At 45.4% G+C, this 22,599-nt stretch overlaps 1 protein-coding gene across 1 annotated transcript in view; it reads left to right on the plus strand.

Annotated features, from left to right (window-relative positions):
* Positions 1-21,441, plus strand: part of LOC115133611 (CLIP-associating protein 1-like) — a 38,928-nt gene extending 17,487 nt beyond the window's left edge. The window contains exons 15-41 of the mRNA XM_065025529.1: positions 40-99; positions 684-761; positions 963-1,130; positions 1,432-1,478; positions 3,874-4,068; positions 4,993-5,022; positions 5,890-5,997; positions 6,312-6,467; positions 6,768-6,872; positions 7,563-7,625; positions 8,082-8,212; positions 8,482-8,726; positions 8,881-8,944; positions 9,264-9,427; positions 10,037-10,259; positions 10,527-10,628; positions 11,731-11,874; positions 12,423-12,535; positions 12,737-12,856; positions 13,233-13,374; positions 13,795-14,026; positions 14,425-14,498; positions 14,657-14,824; positions 15,000-15,128; positions 16,851-17,057; positions 18,144-18,260; positions 18,488-21,441. Coding sequence (XP_064881601.1) covers positions 40-99; positions 684-761; positions 963-1,130; positions 1,432-1,478; positions 3,874-4,068; positions 4,993-5,022; positions 5,890-5,997; positions 6,312-6,467; positions 6,768-6,872; positions 7,563-7,625; positions 8,082-8,212; positions 8,482-8,726; positions 8,881-8,944; positions 9,264-9,427; positions 10,037-10,259; positions 10,527-10,628; positions 11,731-11,874; positions 12,423-12,535; positions 12,737-12,856; positions 13,233-13,374; positions 13,795-14,026; positions 14,425-14,498; positions 14,657-14,824; positions 15,000-15,128; positions 16,851-17,057; positions 18,144-18,260; positions 18,488-18,571 — 3,469 coding nt within the window. The 3' untranslated portion in view covers positions 18,572-21,441. The remainder of the gene's footprint in view (positions 1-39; positions 100-683; positions 762-962; positions 1,131-1,431; positions 1,479-3,873; positions 4,069-4,992; positions 5,023-5,889; positions 5,998-6,311; positions 6,468-6,767; positions 6,873-7,562; positions 7,626-8,081; positions 8,213-8,481; positions 8,727-8,880; positions 8,945-9,263; positions 9,428-10,036; positions 10,260-10,526; positions 10,629-11,730; positions 11,875-12,422; positions 12,536-12,736; positions 12,857-13,232; positions 13,375-13,794; positions 14,027-14,424; positions 14,499-14,656; positions 14,825-14,999; positions 15,129-16,850; positions 17,058-18,143; positions 18,261-18,487) is intronic.
* Positions 21,442-22,599: the final 1,158 nt, after the last annotated feature.

The raw sequence follows: 22,599 nt of genomic DNA on the forward strand, positions 1-22,599 counted from the left end.
TGTTTGTTTTCCCTGACTGTCTTCTTGTTCTATTTCCAGGCGCTGTTTTGAGTTTTTGGACCTCTTGCTGCAGGAGTGGCAGACCAACTCTCTAGAGAGGTATGTTTAAATGGCTGCTACTAGACAGGCCTATAGACTCATACAACACAATATTGTACTGCCGTGTTGTAGATGTACTGTACTGTAAACATTTTTTCTAGCTACTGTCCAGTGAGTTTGTGATGAGCCCGTCTGGGTAATATGAAACAACGTTGTTGTCAGTGAGTGGCTCCTCATCTCAGCAGTTTCCATGGCAATGCCAGGGAGGGATATCTATCCCATAAAAGCACACTGTGCTTCATCATTGATTTGAAACCAAATCTCTACCTGGGAGGCCAGGGGAGCTCTCGGGTCCCCTTCTCATTGATTTACGTTGCGCCCCAAATGGCACCCTATTCCCTGTATAGTGCACTACTTTTGACCAGAGCCCTGTTGGCCCTGGTCGAAAGCAGTGCACTATATAGGGAATAGGGTGCCATAGGGCTCTGGACAAAAGTAGTGCACTATATAGGGAATAGTGTTGGTATTTGGGACGTAACTGTAGCTTTTTATGTTGCGATGGTTTTGGTGGAGAGGGGGGGTATTGTCATGCTGCATGCAGGGAGAATGAAGCTGGTGTTCCTACTCTTCTTGATCCCTCACAGGAATGTAGCTGTTCTGACAGAGACCATCAAGAAAGGAGTCCATGATGCAGACTCCGAGGCCAGATCAGTGGCCAGGAAGTAAGTCGCTCTCACACTATGTCGGACATGCATGAACCATGTTTCTATTTGAAAATATGAGTTCACCAACATCGCATGTTGTCACGGCAACAACTTTTCCTCCACGTTTGATATTTTATCCGCCAACCTGAAACGTTGCCCCGCTGACAACAGGCTGTCTCACTGTTTCTGGGCCTCTGTCCTCTCTGTTGACTTGTGTAGGTGCTACTGGACATTCCACGGCCACTTCAGCCGGGAGGCGGAGCAGCTGTTCCAGGCTCTAGAGTCGTCCTATCAGAAGGCTCTCCAGTCCCACATGAAGAGTTCTGACAGCATCCTGTCCCTCCCTGCCTCAGACCGCTCCTCCTCCTCCTCACAGGAGAGCCTCAAGTGAGCCGCTCCACCCTTTCTATCCTTCTCCTTCTCCCCCTCTGTCTTCCTGTCTCCCTCTTTCTCGCCACGTCTCTCTTACTTGGCCCCCTTTCTGTCTTTCTCTCTCATTTTCTGTCTCTGTGTCTCCTTATGTCTGTTTCTTTCAGTTTTTTCTCTCTCTAGTAGAGAGTTTATCTTTCTGTCACAGTTTCTCTCTCCCTCTTGGTCTGTCTGTGATATGAGAGGTAGTAGTATTGAAAGAGAATTGATCTTAGTCAGTCAGATGAATCACTGTCGATCTCTCTCTCTGTCTCCACAGCCGCCCTCAGTCTGCCAAGAGCTCCATGGGAAACACCGTGACCAGGAGTAAGGACACTGGCATTACATGACTGGCATTACTACCACAGACATTACTACCACAGACATTACTACCACAGACACCGCTACCACAGACACCGCTACCACAGACGCCGCTACCACAGACATTACTACCACGGATAGTTTCAGAAATAGAGGGTCCAGATTGTCAAGCCCAGCTGATTTGTACGGGTCCAGGTTTTGGAGCTCTTTCAGAACATCTGCTGTCTGGATTTGGGTAAAGGAGAAGCTGGGGAGGCTTGGGCGAGTAGCTGCGGGGGGGGCGGAGCTGTTGGCCGAGGTTGGAGTAGCCAGGCGGAAGGCATGGCCAGCCGTTGAGAAATGCTTGTTGAAGTTTTCGATAATCATGGATTTATCGGTGGTGACCGTGTTACCTAGCCTCAGTGCAGTGGGCAGCTGGGAGGAGGTGCTCTTGTTCTCCATGGACTTTACAGTGTCCCAGAACTTTTTGGAGTTAGAGCTACAGGATGCAAATTTCTGCTTGAAGAAGCTGGCCTTTGCTTTCCTGACTGACTTTGTGTATTGGTTCCTGACTTCACTGAACAGTTGCATATCGCAGAGACTATTCGATGCTATTGCAGTCCGCCACAGGATGTTTTTGTGCTGGTCGAGGGCAGTCAGATCTGGAGTTAACCAAGGGCTATATCTGTTCTTCGTTCTGCATTTTTTGAACGGAGCATGCTTATCTAAGATGGTGAGGAAGTTACTTTTAAAGAATGACCAGGCATCCTCAACTGACCGGATGAGGTCAATATCCTTCCAGGATACCCGGGCCAGGCCGATTAGAAAGGCCTGCTCGCAGAAGTGTTTTAGGGAGCGTTTGACAGTGATGAGGGGTGGTCGTTTGACAGCGGACCTGTAGCGGATACAGGCAATGAGGCAGTGATCGCTGAGATCCTGGTTGAAGACAGCGGAGGTGTATTTGGAGGGCCAGTTGGTCAGGATAACGTCTATGAGGGTGCCCTTGTTTACAGATTTAGGGTTGTACCTGGTGGGTGCCTTGATGATTTGTGTGAGATTGAGGGGATCTAGCTTAGATTGTAGGACTGCCGGGGTGTTAAGCATATCCCAGTTTAGGTCACCTAACAGAACAAACTCTGAAGCTAGATGGGGGGCGATCAATTCACAAATGGTGTCCAGGGCACAGCTGGGAGCTGAGGGGGGTCGGTAGCAGGCGGCAACAGTGAGAGACTTATTTCTGGAGATAGTAATTTTTAAAATTAGTAGTTCGAACTGTTTGGGTATGGACGTGGAAAGTATGACATTACTTTGCATGCTATCTCTGCAGTAGACTGCAACTCCTCCCCCTTTGGCAGTTCTATCTTGACGGAAAATGTTATAGTTGGGTATGGAAATCTCAGAATTTTTGGTGGCCTTCCTAAGCCAGGATTCAGACACGGCAAGGACATCAGGGTTGGCAGAGTGTGCTAAAGCAGTGAGTAAAACAAACGTAGGGAGGAGGCTTCTGATGTTGACATTCATGTAACCAAGACTTTTTCAATCACAGAAGTCAACAAATGAAGGTGCCTGGGGACATGCAGGGCCTGGGTTTACCTCCACATCACCCGCGGAACAAAGGAGGAGTAGTATGAGGGTGCGGCTAAAGGCTATCAAAACTGGTCACCTAGAGCGTTGGGGACAAAGAATAAAAGGAGCAGATTTCTGGGCATGGTAGAATATATTCAGGGCATAATGCGCAGACAGGGGTATGGTGGGGTGCGGGTACAGCGGAGGTAAGCCCAGGCACTGAGAGAGGTTGTATCTCTGGACATGCTGGTTGTAATGGGTGAGGTCACCGCATGTGTGGGAGGTGGGACAACGGAGGTATCAGAGGTATGAGGAGTGGAACTAGGGGCTCCATTGTAAACTAAAACAATGATAACTAACCTGAACAACAGTATACAAGGCATATTGACATTTGAGAGAGACATACAGCGAGGCATACAGTAATCGCAGGTGTTGATTGGGAGAGCTAGCTAAAACAGTAGGTGAGACAACAACAGCTAATCTATCCAGTGTCCCTGCACATTGTAAATCTAGTATTGGAACTGACCCTGTATGTAGCGTCTTACTTTCTGGCGTTCTTCTTGTTTTGGTTCTACCTCCGTGTTATTTGTGGTACTACATTGATGTTGATCACTGCATTGTTGGGTTTAGAGTTTGCAAGAAAGCCATTTCACTGTACTTGTGCACGTGACGTTACGACTTACAACGTGAGTTTGGTTAATGACTGTTAACTTTCCCTCTTTTCTCGCCCTCTCTTTCCTGTCTCTTTATGAAATACGTTTGGGTGGAGAGCTTGGCTGTTAACCGTTGTTCCTCTCTTCTCCCTCTCTGTTTCCTCTCCTCCCTCCCTCTCTTCCCTTCACTCTTCTCCCCGAAGCGAAAGCGGCTCCCTCCAGAGGTCCCTCCACCCCGGGCTCTCTCCAGCGTTCCCGTAGCGACGTGGACGTGAACGCTGCTGCCACCGCTAGTGCCAAAACCAGGATGACTCCCGTGCCCGCCTCGCCCGCCCCCTTCAGCGCTGCCTCGGCTCTGCCACCCGGCTCCTATGCCTCTCTAGGTGAACCAAAAACATGTGTTCTGTCTCTGTGTGTGTTCTAATTAAACAGTAAGGTCCGAGGGGTGTGTGGTATATGGCCAATATACCACGGCTAAGGGCTGTTCTTATGTGTCCCTGGATACAGCCCTTAGCCATGGTATATTGGTCATATATCACAAACCCCTGAGGTGCCGTATTGCTATTATAAACTTACCAACGTAATTAGAACAGTAGAAAATAAATGTTTTGTCATTCATGTGGTATAGGGTCTGATGTATCACGGCTGTCAGCCAATCAGCATTCAGGGCTTGAACCACCCTGTTTATAATACTATTTCTATGAGCCTCATACCCCGTTTATAATACTCTTTCTATGAGCCTCATACCCCGTTTATAACACTTTTTCTATGAGCCTCATACCCCGTTTATAATACTCTTTCTATGAGCCTCATACCCCGTTTCTAATACTCTTTCTATGAGCCTCATACCCCGTTTATAATACTCTTTCTATGAGCCTCATACCCCGTTTATAATACTCTTTCTATGAGCCTCATACCCCGTTTATAATACTCTTTCTATGAGCCTCATACCCCGTTTATAATACTCTTTCTATGAGCCTCATACCCCGTTTATAATACTCTTTCTATGAGCCTCATACCCCGTTTATAATACTCTTTCTATGCGCCTCATACCCCGTTTATAATACTCTTTCTATGAGCCTCATACCCTCGCAGACGCTTTTACTGACTACGAGGGATATAGGACCATAGCATGGAGATTTAACCCTCATTTCTATTTAACTTTTTTATTTTTTATTATTAATTAAATATGATGATTAAAATACATCTTAAGGCCTTTCCAAATTCTTGTAACCCCCCTCAGTCTTCCATATGGGGATTATCCTGCTAACTTCTGCTAACCTTTCTCTCCTGGACTCTCCTCCTCTTGTTTTTGCCCTTAGACAACACACCTGGTAACTTTAGACCAGTGGGTAAGATGAGATGGCTAACTGTGTGTTTGTGTGGGAGCTGGAGGACTTCATCCAGATTTCTCTGTCCCCTTTTGGTCTGTGTAATGTACTGCACCATGTTTACAGTGGTCGTCTTTGTGGTGTGCTACGTCGTTGAATACGGTGCTCATCTGTGGAACTCTGCATGGACTGTCTGCATGGTAGAACTACGTTGAACTGGGTCACCAGGACTGGGGTTGGTAGCCAGAGAGAGGAGACCCGAGACATTGATTGTGTCCACAAATAGACCTGTCCAACTCACGTGACTGTAAAGACAGGCAGCCTCAGTGTCTGTCGGGTTATTGACCTTTATCGTTGCCTGTTTAACTGTAATTTCATGAAGTCATGTTGTGCTGTACTCTCCATTGTCCTACCTAGAACAGAATACTGAAATATACTTGTTGTGAATTATGTTTCTATATTTGTATCTATTGTGGTGAGGGAGTATGTTGAGATGAAACATTTTTTTTATAGAGGATGAGACATTTGTGACTTGAGATTTCTCGAACCAGCTTAATCGAGATTTGAGTGCATGTGTCTGTTGTAATGGCCGGTAGCAACCTGCAAGTATAGACTAGCGAGTGTGTCTCTGTTTCTGTGTGGTCTATGTATGAAGTCTCTGACTGTAGGTGATGAGGGCTGGTGTCGCCGAGCTGGGTGTGTCTGCGGTTGAATGGGTCCGTGCCCACGTGAAGTTGAAGTCTGTTTTCTCCCTCCCCGACCTCTCTCTCTATCACTGTCTCTCTCTATCACTGTCTCTCTCTATCACTGTCTCTGTCTCTCTCTATCACTGTCTCTCTCTGTCTGTCTCTGTCTCTCTCTCTGTCTCTCTGTCTCTCTCACTTCCAGGCCGTGTGCGTACCAGGAGAACGAGTTCGGGGAGCGGCGTGGGGGCGAGTCCCTCTGTCATAGACAGTAGGGGGAGGAGTCGAGCCAAAATGGTGTCGGTGTCTCAACGTGCGTATCTTCCCCCGATATATGTGCATCATGCCGGAATTAAAAAATACACATGGTTTCTATATCAGTGTTTCTCGATCCCGGGGACCCATAGGTGCACATATTTGATTTTGCCCTGATTCCACTAATCAAGTCATCAAACTTTTAATCGGGTATGTAGTGCCAGGGCAAAAACAAATATGTGCACCTATGGGTCCCCGGGATCAAGAAACACTGATCTGGAGCAATTGTTTGACATTTTTACCACCTTTTCAGCATTGTGTCGGTATGCATTCATCTCCTTTATAAATACACCATGCTATGTCGTGTTGCAGCTGGCAGTCGTTCTGGCTCCCCTGGTCGTCTCCTGAGCCATACATACGGCAGGATCTCCAGGGCCACTGCAGGGACAACGCCAGCAGAAAGGAGGCCTAAAGTCCCCCGCAGCCATGGCTGCAGTCGAGACACCAGTCCAGACAGATCAGGCCTGGGTAAGGACCAGGAAGGACAACACACACAGACACACGGAAGACAGAAAACAGCCCTCTACAGCTGTACTCCGAGTCTCCAACCTCTCTGCTCTCTGAACCACCTAATCTCCTGTCTGTCACTGAGTGCAACCTTGTCTCCTCCTCTGTCCTGGCTAACTCAACTCCTCCTCTACCTCCGCTGAGCTCTCTCTCTCTCTGAGTGTGTTGGACTGTCTATCTGGCTGTGTGTTATAAAGCTCTTTCTTCCTCCTGCTGCTCTCTCTCGCTGTGTGTCCCCCCCCCTCACCACCACTATGCTAGCGAGGAGTCGTATCCCCCGGCCCAGCATGAGTCAGGGCTGCAGCAGGGACACCTCTAGGGAGAGCAGCCGAGATACCAGCCCCGCTCGGGGATTCTCTCCTCTGGGTGAGTACAGTATAGTAACGTGCCCAGCCCAGAGACCATAGCCACCAAGACCCTCAATGGCTGGTTGCCGGGGGCCTGAACCCTGACTAGCCCTATCTAGAGTAGAACACAAAGGCCATCATCAGACCACAAGAAAATCAACTGAAACGAACCTCTTCTGCTTCCATCTTCTGCATGCCTTTTACTTGTCTTTCAAATTTCCCCTTTCACTCCTGAGTGACAACAACATTTTCCTCAACAACCATTTTTCTTTTACTAATCATGCCAGAGTCATTGATGACATGGCATGGGATGAGTTGACGCTGGTGTCCGCTGTCAGCTTATAGACTTGCGATCAGAGCCTTTGTGTCCAATGCCGGGATGCCTCTTAGCATTCTTGGCGCCAATGTTTGCATGAAGCCAGTTAGCGTCGTCACATGGTAGAATACCTCCTCCTCAGGTTGACAGGCATGTACTGTATGAGTTGTAGAAGTGTCTAACTTCACTTCCTGGTCACACTTTATTTGGATAGTCCGGGTTTTCCATCTGTAGCTCTATAGATGGTCATACTATCTATTGATAAGCAACTGGTTGCTAAGGTTACGTTTAGATTTAGAATAAGCGTTAGGGTAAGGGTTAGGGTTAGTAGATGGACTATCCAAATAAAGTATCACCCCCCCCCCCCCACTCCCTCCCATGTTCCTCCTCTAGCATCCAGACGTGTCTCCCGCTCCACCAGTGCTCTCCACTCGGCTGAGTCTGTGGGCCACTCAGGTGACCTGTCCTGCATGTCTCTATTAGACCAGACAAATGGCATGTCAGTGTTCCATGGTGCAGTTCACCTCAATCACCCACAGGGGACGACAGAGAGCTGAGCATCCTCCTTATTTCAGTTTGGATGCGTCTTATTTTTCAAGTCAATCTGTGTTGTTTTGTTTCACTGTTTTTGTTAGTACGCGTTTGTTTTTATTGGTCCTTATACTGTGCTGTAAAATAAAACTTCAATTCATCATCATATTATTATTATTATGTGCTATACACTGTATCTTCTCTTGAGTTTCTCATGACCTGCTGATGTAATTTGCTTCATTTGTTTTCCCCCCATGACTTTTACTCCCCATTTTAGTTTATAGGTCGACTGCTTTTCCTTTGTAATACTGTATTACTGTGCTCCTAATAATACTACAATAGTATTCTAAAAGTATTATAATATCTCTGTGTTTCCTCCAGAGCGTCTAGGTCTGGCCCACCAGGCCCGTATCTCGGCCTCTGTCAACGCCATGAGGATCCTCAACACTGGGACCGAGGTGGAGGCAGCTGTAGCCGACGCCCTGTTACTAGGCGACGCCAGGAACAACAAGGTGGATGTTTACCTCGTTAGATTCTCTATCCTCTTTACCATCTGAATCATAGCGTATGCTGATCGTAATAGCTTTGGCGGCTTTTTCTCTCGGGGGGACATTTTGTTGGATTTACGTCTATGTTGACTCATATTTGCCTCTCGAATCTTATGGCAGCTTGTTGGACAGGAAGTGTCATCGATTTCTCTTAACTCGGTGGCATGACTTAGTGAACACGCTGTGTATGTACCCGCACGAACATTTGACCTCTTAACCCTTGACCCCTCCAGCGGCGGCCAGTCAGACGGCGGTACGAGTCCCCGGGGATCTACTCAGACGACGACGCTAACAGCGACGCCAGCAGCGCCTGCTCTGAGCGCTCGTATGGCTCGCGGAACGGCGGCCCGCCCCACTACATGAGACAGACGGAGGACGTGGCCGAGGTGCTGAACCACTGTGCCAGTTCCAACTGGTCTGAGAGGAAGGAGGGGCTGCTGGGACTACAGAACCTGCTCGTTAGCCAGAGAATTCTCAGGTGGGATAGAGACTATCTGTTTTTGAACTTTTGTAATGTGATGCATTTGAGGCCGTCACCGAGACAACTGTCCTCTAGATGAAAAATCTGGCTGAAACCAAAAGGTGTTGTACGATTGATCGCCTTACTTTTTCCTCCCGCTCGTGTGTCTCAGTCGTGTGGAGCTGAAGCGATTGTGTGAGATCTTCACAAGGATGTTTGCTGACCCACACAGCAAGGTGAGCCCACAATAGAAACGCCCCATGTCTGATATTACCTGTGTTCTGACGTGAAGCTAATGTAGTGACTGTACTAACTAACGGTCTGTTTTTGTGTCGCATGGTGGTCTTTGCGGTGGACTTGTAACATCAGCGAGTAAGTGTTTTTGTCCGACACCTTTTTGAATAGTAATGCAATCGAATCCGACTATTCAGATAGTTGATTGATGAATTATTGTTGTTCTGTATGTTGTCCTACTGTAATAATCATTAACAATTAACAAATACCTATAGCCTATTATTGAGTGACTGACTAGGTGGTCACTGTGTCTGATCTCAGGTGTTCAGCATGTTTCTGGAGACCCTGGTAGACTTCATCACCCTGCACAGAGAGGACGTGCAGGACTGGCTGTTTGTCCTGCTCACCCAGCTGCTGAAGAAGATGGGAGCTGACCTCCTGGGTTCCGTACAGGCCAAGGTCCAGAAGGCTCTGGACGTCACCAGGTCAGAACTAAAGCGTCATCTCTGTTTCTGTTCTCACACAGGTCTTTTTTCCCCACTTCTTGCTTTTTAGCACAATTCCACCAACTATGGTGGATGTGTAACCAGGGCAGCTCAGTACAGCTTGGTTTGGCTCGGCTTGGTAGTGTGAAAAGCCCTTAGATGTTGCTTTTGGCTGTTTGTGGAGTTTTTAGTGCGGGGTTCCCCAACTGACGGCCCACTGGCACCCCCCCATGTTTTCTGAGCAAAAAATATATATATCTAAAAAAAAATCATTGTTCAAATTAAACATCAGGAAATCAGGTCCAGCTGATTTAATTTTTGTAAATTTGTTCCCAAGTATTTCCACGCATAATAGAGAGACACGTGATCATATACAAATGTAAGCAAGGTTTGAAATTATTATGTTTTAGTCAAATATTATATCTGTTTGGTCTTCTTGCAGTCAATTTGCAGTCTACAAGTGATAAGTAATTATGTACCGGCCCCCTGAAAATCCATTCAGCAAAAAAAATCGTCCCGTGCCTGAATCTAGATGATGATCCTTGTTCTAGTGGATCAATCCCTCTCATCTCATGCCTTTTTCTCTTTATTTTCCTCTCTCTTTCCCAGGGACTCGTTCCCGTTCGACCAGCAGTTTAACATCCTGATGCGTTTCATCGTGGACCAGACCCAGACCCCCAACCTGAAGGTCAAGGTGGCCATCCTGAGGTACATTGAGTGCCTGGCCCGTCAAATGGACCCCGCAGACTTTGTCAACTCCAGCGAGACGCGCCTGGCCGTCTCCCGCATCATCACCTGGACCACGGAACCAAAGAGCTCCGACGTCCGGAAGGTGGGCAGAGTTGGGTTTGTTTCCATAGCAATAGCGTCAGGCACTTTTCTTTTAATTTACTTTATATTTCACAGGGACAATGCACATTAATCAGCATTTCTGTAAATGTCCCAGATTTAACCAGCCGGCCAATTTTCAACTGATCAGCCAAAGCTCCAAAATAACTATTGTTTGCTGGCTTCATCCATTTTTGGTTGTTTTTATTTTTTTTTTAAATTAAACTGATCATTTCCCCCAACCTACCTGTCGGTCAACCCCCAACCCCAGAGCTTCCACCATAGCTGGGCAGGTGAAGAGTTGTCAGGCAGGCCCAGCACCACCGTAGCCTCTCTACCTGGAGAGGGGAACGTGGAGGAGAGGTGCAAGCAGGTAGTAGAGCCCCCCGACCCATCAGTCAGCTGCACGGTCTGCAGTCTGCCTCACATAACTTCCTCAAGCCTGGGCTCTCTGTCTCTAACACAACTTCGCCTTGCTGGCACACAGAGTTGTTTCTGCTTTATAACTGAATGTAAAGGACAGTGCAGGGGTGGGATTGGGGACTGAATTGGCTCTGAATGAGCCATAACAGTTGTTTCTACTTTCAAAGGTTTCTTCATAATGAATGAATGTTAAAGTGGCAATCAGCAGTTGAAATGATAACGAAGGTGTGGACCCCACCACTGTTTCGCTACAAAGCTGAGCGATTGGGCTGGAGAAATGCAACCACTCTCAAATTCATAGACAGAGCTAGGGATGCAAGGACTGGCCATGCATGATATCAAAATGATAGTTTGAACTATGTTTTGAGGCTATACCGGGTTTGTTTACATTGACTTTGTTTACAAACAGAGGCGTTGAACAAGCTTACATTTAGGATTCTGATGGGGTACGACAGTTGAGCTGAGCTCATGAGGCATTTAAGTTCAAGAATCAATGGGTGCATATACAATTCACGTAGACGTCAAAACATTCATCTAGCAACTGCAGATTGCCCCTTTAAGCGACGGGGTGGGAATGGGCAACATAATGGCTCTGAATGTGTGGTAATATTGCGTTTTGATAGTAGCCTGTGCTGCTGTTACTTGTTCCTCATGGTTCTTGTCTTGTTTATCTGCGGTGACCAGGTTTGGTTGACCGACATGCATGGGATTCACACGAGAGAAACATCGATACGGGTTTTTAACTGTTTTACAAGAACTGACAATGGTTTTAACTCGCCTGACTAACTGAATGCTAACGGAACCTAAACAAATATGTGCTACTGTATTTCTGTGCAATGTTTATTGGCCCATGTATTTGTAAATCCATTGACTGATGGTTCCGTAAGAGCAGAATGGGCTTGTCGAATGTTCCGTCGCTTCTTTAAGCGTCAGAAATTACCTTGAAATGCACATTATCGCGTGATATCATATGTCGATGTTAATGGGAAAAAGTGAACGCCCTCTTTGATGACCTCTAGCCATTGACCTCTCTGTGACCCTTTAACCCCCAGGCGGCCCAGGTGGTTCTGATCGCCTTGTTTGAGCTGAACACCCCAGAGTTCACCATGCTGCTGGGGGCCCTGCCCAAGACCTTCCAGGACGGAGCCACTAAACTGCTGCATAGCCACCTGCGGAACTCCAGCAACACCGGAGTGGTAAGACCTGACTCTGACGTTCACGTGTAATCCACATCGTCGAGAGGATGAGACTGAGCAGGGATAAAATGGCTGTGTCCCAAATATCTACTCGCCATGAGAAGATGAGCAGTGAGTTTACACAGGGCAACTTGAATAGCGCATTTGCTCAGGAAGGTCCTCTCGAATACACTGAATATCTTCTCACTGGCATGCTGTCACATGGACAGTAGTTGTATTGTAATCTAAATATACTGGGATAGCATTATATAATTAAGCAATAAAGACAGAGGAGGTGTGTTATATGGCCAATATAACACGGTTATGGGCTGTTCTTAGAGTGCCTGGATACAGCCCTTAGCCGTGGTATATTGGTCATATACCACAAACCCCTGAGGTGCCTTATTGCTATTGGTTACCAATGTAATTAGAGCAGTAAAAATACATGTTTTGTCTTACCCGTGGTATACGGTCTGATGTATTACAGCTGTCAGCCAATCACCATTCAGGGCTCGAACCACCCAGGTTATAATGTACTGTACTTTCTCCGATTTCTGTGTGATCCGCAGGCTTCTCCCAGTAGCACCATGGGACGTACTCCTCCCCCACCTCGCCACCCCAGCAGTCGCAGCAGCCCCCTCACCTCTCCCACCAACTGCTCCCATGGGGGGCTCTCTCCCAGGTAGGTCTGACCTTTAATACCTGGTCCCCAACACACCATAGAAGTTAGTTACATCGCTACTAACAACGACAACAAGCAGTCCCCCCTCTCCGCACGGTTCCCTCCTCACGTTTCTCTTTTTCTCCCTTGCGACTCTATTCCCCCTTTTTCTTTCCCTTCCTCCCTCTTACCCTCCCTTGCCGTGCTCTGTGTACGTTACAGCCGGCTATGGGGTTGGAGTGCTGATGGCCTGTCAAAGTACCCCCCTCCCTTCCCTTCTCCTCTCTCCTCCACCCCTGCTGCCCCCTCCCTCAAGACCCTACGGAGTGCTTACTCTCCCAGGTACAATGTCACATAGCTGTGTCACCCTTGGTTTGTCCCCACTCCATGGTCTAGTTTGTTTTTCCTTTCACTTCCTTTTTTTTCCTCCATTCCGCAGCAGCAGTTCACCACATTAACACCTTGACTCACCAGCCTGTTCCACTCTCTCTGTCAACACTTACTGTTAAGCACGGTTGATCTTTTATATGAAAAGGATGGTCGTGTAGCGGGATAAACTGCTTGAAATTACATCTTTACATACTAGGTAAATAAAATGGTGTCGTTTCAACCAGCCCCCCCCGCTTTTCCCCCTGGGCAGACGTCTTCTTCCTGTGGTGGTGTTGTATGTTGGTGTCCTACTTGAATAATAACCCTCCCCTCCCGGTGTGACCTGAAGCATGTTGGAGTACGACACAGAGAACCTGAACACCGATCAGATCTATAGCTCCCTGCGAGGCGTCACTGAGGCCATCCAGAACTTCAGCTTCCGCAGTCAGGAGGACCTCATGGAGCCGGGCAGAGGCAAGAGAGAGGACACGGTGAGAGGCTTGGGCAATTCCCTACTATTCTCCACTCACTCCCTCCCTCATTGATTTAAAAGATTTGGATTGTTAGAATGGACTAGAATCAAATCAAATCAAATGTATTTATATAGCCCTTCGTGCATCAGCTGATATCTCAAAGTGCTGTACAGAAACCCAGCCTAAAACCTCAAACAGCAAGCAATGCAGGTGTAGAAGCACGGTGGCTAGGAAAAACTCCCTAGAAAGAGGGAGTATCTTCCAACAGCCCATTCCTTTTAAATCCAGAGGGGGGATTGAACAAGTGCACTTGTTTGGCAACTGTTCTCTGGTCAATATATTTATTTTCTCTAGAATGGACATGGACATACATTTAGTTATTTTTATAAAACTACGTTTGTTATGTCACGTTTTAACAATAGTCTTGTTTCTCCTCAGCCGGGTGTTGGAACAGCATCACACTCTGGTGCCGACGTGGTGGAGGGGCCCGGGGGTCGCACGGCCCTGGACAACAAGACCTCCCTACTCAACACCCCCTCCCCCCGTTCCTTCTCCGGGCCCCGGGGCCGCGACTACAACCCCTACAACTACTCTGACACCATCAGCGCCTACGACAAGGCTGCCCTGAGAGAGACTGTGTACGAGGACGACGTGGAGCAGCTTCGAGATGGTGAGGCTGTCTCAAGGGTCTGAAATGGCACCCTGTTCCCTATGCTACTTTTCTGAAATGGCACCCTATTCCCTATATAGTGCACTACTTTTGACCACCCTATTCCTTTCATAGCTCTGGTCAAAAGTAGTGAGCTGTATAGAGAATAGGGTGCCATTTTGGATGGTCATAATACATTTAAGCAATAAGGCCCAGGTGTGGTATATAACATAAACACCTGAGGTGCCTTATTTCTGTTATAAACTGGTTACCAACGTAATTAGAGCTGTAAAAATACACGTTTTGTCATACCCGTGGTATACGGTTGTCCGCCAATCAGCATTCGGGGCTTGAACCACCCTGTTTATAATAAGCTATATATTAACTGTAAGGGAGACCCCCAACCCTCTTCCTCGCAGGCCGCCAAGAGTGTGGTGGAGAAAACAAGATGCTGCACACCAAGAACAGTTCCCCTGCAGAGCAGCTGGGACTGGTGATTGACTGAATTCATTTGACAATGTTTTCTATGTTTTACAATAGCTACATAATAACACTTTGAAGTCACGGACATGGAGGTCCTATTAAATTCCATTTAGTGATCTATATGTAATTCTATGGACACTGACTAATATCTATTGTGGTCGTTGAAAGGTGGGTGAGCTGCTGAAGGAGCTGTCTAACCCCAGTGAGAGGCCAGAGGAGAGGAGGGGAGCCCTGGTGGAGCTGCTGAAGATAGCCCGGGAGGACAGCCTGGCAGTGTGGGAGGAACACTTCAAAACCATGCTGCTCCTGCTGCTGGAGACTCTGTCAGACCAAGATGTAAGGACTCTGGATAAATGGATGGATAGAGAGAGAGGAAGAAAAACTACTTTAAAAACAGCAATCAACCAAGTTAACTCTGTTTTAGGAGCAATGCCACAATCTGATGCTTGAATCCACTGTTCTTCCTTCCACTGTCTCTGATCATGTCGTGTCCTTCTCCCCCAACCTGCAGCACACCATCCGGGCACTGGCGCTACGAGTGCTGAAGGAGATCTTACGCAACCAGCCGGCCCGCTTCAAGAACTACGCAGAACTCACCATCATGAAGACCCTGGAGCTACACAAAGACTCCCACAAAGAGGTAGCTCTCACTGGCTCTCTCCGTCTATGAGGCTCTGCTTTAGAGGACATGTTAAGTCTACACTTCTTGAATTAACAGCTTTCAACTCTGTGATGATGTGTTAGTTTTTTTGTGTTAGTTTTTTTATGGAGATGATAGCTTGAAATAAAATTATGAAAAGACTGTTGGGATGAAGAGTAGTCTTGCCTGTGGATGTACAGTACCAGTCAAAAGTTTGGACACACCAACTCATTCAAGGGTTTTTATTTAGACTATTTTCTACATTGTAGAATAATAGTGAAGACATCAAAACTATGAAATAACACATGGAATCATGTAGTAAACAAGAAAGTGTTAAACAAATCAAAATATTTGTATATTTGAGATTCTTCAAAGTAACCACCCTTTGCCTTGATGACAGCTTTGCACACACTTGGCATTCTCTCAACCAGCTTCACGAGGAATGCTTTTCCAACTGTCTTGAAGGAGTTCCCACATATGCTGAGCACTCGTTGGCTGCTTTTCCTTCACTCTGCGGTCCAACTCATCCCAAACCATCTCAATTGGGTTACGGTCTGGTGATTGTGGAGGCCAGGTCATCTGTTGCAGCACTCCATCACTCTCCTTGGTCAAATAGCCCCTACACAGCCTGGAGGTGTGTTTTTGGTCATTGTCCTATTGAAAAACAAATGATAGTCCCACTAAGCGCAAACCAGATGGGATGGCGTATCGGTGCAGAATGCTGTGGTAGCCATGCTGGTTAAGTGTGCCTTGAATTCTAAATAAATCACAGACAGTGTCACCAGCAAAGCACACTCACACCTCCTCCTCCATGCGTCACAGTGGGAACTACACGTGGAGATCATTCTACTCTGCGTCTCACAAAGACACGGCGGTTGGAACCTAAAATCTGACATTTGCACTCATCAGACCAAAGGACAGAGTTCCACCGGTCTAATGTTCATTGCTCGTGTTTCTTAGGCCAAGCAAGTCTCTTCTTCTTATTGGTGTCCTTTAGTAGTGGTTTCTTTGCAGCAATTCGACCATGAAGGCCTAATTCATGCAGTCTCCTCTGAACAGTTGATGTTGAGATGTGTCTGTTACTTGAACTCTGTGAAGCGTTTATTTGGGCTGCAATCTTAGGTGCATTTAACTCTACTGAATTTGTCCTCTGCAGCAGAGGTAACTATGGGTCTTCCTTTCCTGTGGCTGTCTTCATGAGAGCCAGTTTCATCATAGCGCTTTGATGGTTTTTGCGACTGCCCTATTTGGTGTTTTATCTTCTGTATACCACCCCTACCTTGTAACAACACAACTGATTGGCTCAAATGCATGAAGAAGGACAGAAATTCCACGAATGAACTTTTAACAAGGCACACCTGTTAATTGAAATGCATTCCAGGTGACTACCTCATGAAGCTGGTTGAGAGAATGCCAACCTTGCACAAAGCTGTCATCAAGGCAAAAGGTGGCTACTTTGAAGAATCTCAAACATAAAACATATTTTGATTTGTTTAACACTGTCTTGGTTACTACATGATTTCATAGTTTTGATGCCTTCGGTATTATTCTACAATGTAGAAAATAGTTTTAAAAAATAAAGAAAAACCCTTGAATGAGTAGCCGTGTCCACACTTTTGACTGGTACTGTACATGTACCCTTCTCTGTCAGTAAAACAAAATGATCCCATTCCATGATCAAACATTTCACCCCCCTCACTCCACCCTTCCCTCACTACCCAGGTTGTGCGGGCAGCAGAGGAGTCAGCCTCCACCCTGGCCGGCTCCATCCACCCAGAACAGTGTATCAAGGTGCTGTGTCCCATCGTCCAGACAGCTGACTACCCCATCAACCTGGCTTCCATCAAGATGCAGACCAAGGTGATCGAACGCATCACCAAGGAGTCCCTCCACCAGCTGCTGCCTGACATCATACCAGGACTACTGCAGGTAAAAAGGGCTTTATAGATCAAGTTGACTGATTGGTTAGTCCATTGGTTGATTTATTGATGTACTTACTGATTGGTTGACGTGGAATCACTTGGAATGTATCTACTTCCAATAGAAGCACTTGGGATGTATCTCAAAATCAAATCAAATCAAATTTATTTATATAGCCCTTCGTACATCAGCTGATATCTCAAAGTGCTGTACAGAAACCCAGCCTAAAACCCCAAACAGCAAGCAATGCAGGTGTAGAAGCACGGTGGCTAGGAAAAACTCCTAGCCAAAACCTAGGAAGAAACCTAGAGAGGAACCAGGTTATGTGGGGTGGCCAGTCCTCTTCTGTCTGTGCCGGGTGGAGATTATAACAGAACATGGCCAAGCTGTTCAAATGTTAATAAATGACCAGCATGGTCGAATAATAATAAGGCAGAACAGTTGAAACTGGAGCAGCAGCACGGTCAGGTGGACTGGGGACAACAAGGAGTCATCATGTCAGGTAGTCCTGGGGCATGGTCCTAGGGCTCAGGTCCTCCGAGAGAGAGAAAGAAAGAGAGAAGGAGAGAATTAGAGAACGCACACTTAGATTCACACAGGACACCGAATAGGACAGGAGAAGTACTCCAGATATAACAAACTGACTCTAGCCCCCCGACACATAAACTACCGCAGCATAAATACTGGAGGCTGAGACAGGAGGGGTCAGGAGACACTTCCAATAGAAGCACTTGGAATGTATCTACTTCCAATAGAAGCACTTGGAATGTATCTACTTCCAATAGAAGCACTTGGAATGTATCTACTTCCAATAGAAGCACTTGGAATGTATCTACTTCCAATAGAAGCACTTGGAATGTATCTACTTCCAATAGAAGCACTTGGAATGTATCTACTTCCAATAGAAGCACTTGGAATGTATCTACTTCCAATAGAAGCACTTGGAATGTATCTACTTCCAATAGAAGCACTTGGAATGTATCTACTTCCAATAGAAACATTGGGGGGGCAGAAACTCAATATTAGGAAGGTGTTCCTAATGTTTGGTGTATTCAGAGTATGTCTAATATTGTTCTGATGTCTCTCTGTGTACAGGGGTATGACAACACAGAGAGCAGTGTGAGGAAGGCCAGTGTGTTCTGTCTGGTGGCTGTCTACTCTGTCATTGGTGAAGAGCTGAAGCCCTACCTGGCCCAGCTCACAGGAAGCAAGGTACACTACCGTCTCATCTCAGCACCCTGTCTGGTTCGCTCTCAAATGGCACCCTATTCCCTACGTGGTGCACTAGGAAATAGGGCGCAATTTGGGATGCAGACAATGTCTTTTAATTCCCTTCTGTTTTTTTTCCAAGATCTACAGGTTGCAGAATGTTTTTCAATGTCTTGAAACGTCGTGTTAGGATGGGTTGGTTTCATTCATCGTCTTTACTATCCCACCAGATGAAGCTGCTGAACCTGTACATAAAGAGAGCCCAGACGTCCACCAGCAACAGTAGCAGCTCCTCAGACATCTCCTCATACTAATGAACATGACCCTCCGGCTCCATCCGTGTGTGTGTGTGCAGGTACATACAGTACAGGGTTGTGTTCATAGGGCACCAAACGGTGCAAAACAGACTGAAACAGGAAGGGACTGCGTGGACTACTGGTCCAATCAGAAACACTAATTGTATTATATTTCTACCGTTTTGAAATATTTTCCATGGCGTGCCCTAATGAACGCGACCCAGATAGGGAAACAGTTGTGCCTCAATCTTTCTTTCCAGACCTCCTTGTCGTTTTTAATGTATTATAATAAAGGCTGTAGGCTGTTCCTGGTTGGGAAACCCTATGCCTGTCACAATCAACATTTTATTTCCCTCTGTTTTGTCATCTTGTAAATACTTTTAATTCCACATTTTATTAAGATTTGAATGCAACACTACTTCACACCCAGTCAAATGAATGTAAAGAGCTTTGAAGGAAACCTGAGTCCTTTTTAAACCGTCTGAAAGGTTTTGATGTTGATGGAAGCCGAGTGTCGCTCTGTACACGACCGCCTCATTGCCTCTAGTGTTCCTTCTCACAATGGACAGAGAGGCTTATTTGGAAACGTGTTTGGTTATTTGTAAAGGGGCAATTTAAAAATGGCGATTTTGATAGTAATTATTCCATAGTATTTGGCGCCTGAAGAATTTGTTCTTGGTGACGATGCTATGTTTTTAAGCCTGTATTTAAAGAATAATCCTTGTAGAATTTCTCAGTTAGTGAGAATCTAAAAACGTTCATTTCCATTAGTGGGAGAAGATCATTTGGCTGGCCAATGATTAGTACATGCAGTGAAAAGCTGTGTTGAATAAGCCTCTGTAAACTGCCTATGTGTTACACCTGTGTTGACTGTGTGGTTTGGGCCCCAACAACTTGTGAAGGAATATTTTCAATTTTCACAAGGATTACAATATGTTATTATGAAAGGGGAGTTATTGGTAGAGTTGGTCGAGGTTTGAGTCTGCTGTTTTTTGTGCTTTAACATTCGGGCACGTTGTAATGAGTCAAAACTACTGGGATCTGAAGTATTCTTGCAATGTAAAACCGTGATGACGAGTCCTAGAATTTTCAAATGTGAAATATTTTTGTCTTAAGAACAAAATATGGGCAATACCTATTTGTCATATAGTATAAAGACCTTGACAATCTGACGTATTAGTCGAGAATCTAAGGACATTGTAAGTGCCAGTGCTCAACAAAAAATCTTTACCATTTAAAGACATAGGAGGGCAAAAAAATAAATAAATAGTCTTTTGAATTGAATCCAGCAATAATGAATTAGTAACATAAAATCCAACTACTTGGATGAACTTTTTTTGTCAAAGCACTGTAAATTACCATTGTAAGTTAACCGTCCTTGTTTGAAATGTATAGATGCCATTTTTTGAGCTCTCCTATGAAATGTTACTGCTGCTTTAGAAATACTAATCATGGCGTTAAACCTAATGTATTTTACTCTCCTTTTTATGAAGGTTAAAGGTTACAGTTTCAGTTAGAACTAGAATTCAGAGTTTGGGTCAATTCCATTTCAATTCAATCCATTCAGAAATTTCATTTCCCAATTTTCCTCAATGCTTGTCTATGGGGATTAAAAAAATGAAATTGGAATTTCAGTTTACTTCCTGATTTGATTGAAAGGAATTGAGCCCAACCTTGTTAAAAGTCCAGATAAAGGTGGCGTGTTACTGAGAACACTATCGGGCCTTACTGTTTCTGTAGTATAGTTTCACTACATTGACTGTTAAAATGTACTGTAACAGTGCACAATGATTAATTTTTTTCTCAAATGTGAGAACTCTTAGCAATTTTATCAGCTACAGACTAGATGGAACATTGGCTATGACCAAGTCAAAAATGTTGTCAAATACAAAACACAGTATTTCTTTTGTTAGACCTGCCTGTTGCAATTGAATCAAAAATGAAACTCAAAATTAGTGTTTTGTACAGTACTTTTAATCATTGATTCACAAACTTGTTATTAAAAGAGAGTCAGAGAGAGACCTCATTTGCATGCGAGGGAACATGCAATATTATACCCAGCAACCTCAATGATTAACTAACATTCCCAACTCTGACTTTATGTTGAAGAAACGTTGCTTCTAATCTATGAATGTCTGGTCAGCTTGTATTATATCACACACACACACACACTATTGATATCTATCACAGCTACCAAGCTAGGGCTGATTTAACAGACCAAACATTGTATACTATACTATACTGTAACTGTATGCTGTGTGCACACATTGGCCTGTATCAAAAACCAAACCCTATTATCCTCAAGCCATGTATCTTGAGCGTGTATTTGCTTGTGCCTTGTTTGTTTTTTTACAGTACCCCTGGCAATATTAATCCATACTAATAGCTTCTGAATACTGCTTTTGAATTGTTCTTTTTGCCCCCATTTTGAAATACTGTATTATATGTCATGAATTATACAGGAAATGTGTTGCGTTGAAGACCAAGGTTATTTCCCAAGTTGCACCCTATTCCCTACCTAGTGCCCTACATCTGACCAGAGTCTTATGGGACTCTGTCAAAAGTAGTGCCCTATATAGGGCATGAAGTTCCATTTGGGATGCATCCCAAGGCTGCTGTAAATAAAGCCAATAGTTTAATGGCAGTATTTTCCACAGATGTAATATTGGCTTGGCTGTTCTATTCCTTGTGAACCACTTACAGTGCATGCTTCTTTTGTTTAGCTTCAGTCATTGTTTTATCCCTCCCGTACCTATATTTATATGCCGTCTGTTATATTTTCTGTGTATTATGACAGCTGTACATATTTCATGTTTTGTTCACTTCTTTCTCACGTGATAGAATTTGTTGAAATTTAAACTTGAAATAAACCAACTTCAGTCCCTGTCCGAAGCATGTAATCACATATGTTGTAAAATTGAAGTATAAATTGAGAGCAGACATACAGTATCTTCTCGAGAATGTGGGAGGAAACATCTCCTGCAGGACATGGGAATAGCAGCAGATGGCGCTCTTTGCATTTTCTTGAGAGGAAAAAAAGCATCCTCTGTGTATTTAATATATTTTTTTGAAATAATTTTAGCAGCAAAAGTAGGCTACCACGTTACCCCGCCCTCTCTGCTTCTCACCGCTTTCCTTCCGTTGAAAATGAATGGGAAGCTGTGTTGCACCGCAAACTGAAAGTAGAATTGAACAGTTATTAGTTGTCCTACTCCTCTTATGGGCTCACAGGTGCACTGTAGGATAGAGGGCACAGGCCATTACGCTTAGGATGTGGTGAATCGGCAATTAGACCACAGACACTCATTTGTCACTGCAGCACCCTTGGCTTGTGTGCGTTCTCCAGTCATCTGAAGGCTCCCCAATAAAGAGTGGAAAAACACTATCACCACCTGCATCATTAGTGATCAAAAAGAAAGTGTTAGTAGGCTGGCCAGCTTTGAAGTGGATTCCCTCTAACAAACAATACAATCAGCGGCATATGATTCAATTAACATTGGGGCAAATGTGTGACCGCTGAGACATCCAGGTTTACAAGCTTTAACTAGACATTAATCTTTGAACTCTTCTGGATCACCCAAGACTCCAAAAAGGTCATTTTCATTTAGAGATGAAAGCTGAAGGAGAAACAGTGCAGTAGCTGCAGTGAGCGGCCTGTCAAGCAGCTACCTAGTCTCCACCGTCCTTAATACCCTAAAACAGTCTCATTAAGGCAGGTATCTCTCTGCGGTGGCCGTGTCTCGTCTCCGACACGCCACCACCAAGGTCTGCTCAACTCAGCTCTATTAGTATTCACACGCTGTTGAAAATGTATTCTACTAAAGCCCCCTCCATTTCCACTGCCCCTGCCCCGGCCAACCCCCTTCTGTTTAAAGATCTTTATGGTGTGTGATTAGCACACATTTCCCCAAGCAGGCAGGGGAGTGGCGGCTGGGTCGGGAGGTCACCATAATGAAAGAAAACAACTTCATTGTGAGATGACTAGGCCATAAATCATCGGCCATTTTCTATAAATCACGGCAGATGGCAGGGAGCGGTGTGGGGAC

The sequence above is a fragment of the Oncorhynchus nerka genome, linkage group LG2 (assembly GCF_034236695.1).
Source record: "Oncorhynchus nerka isolate Pitt River linkage group LG2, Oner_Uvic_2.0, whole genome shotgun sequence".
Classification (NCBI taxonomy): domain Eukaryota; kingdom Metazoa; phylum Chordata; class Actinopteri; order Salmoniformes; family Salmonidae; genus Oncorhynchus; species Oncorhynchus nerka.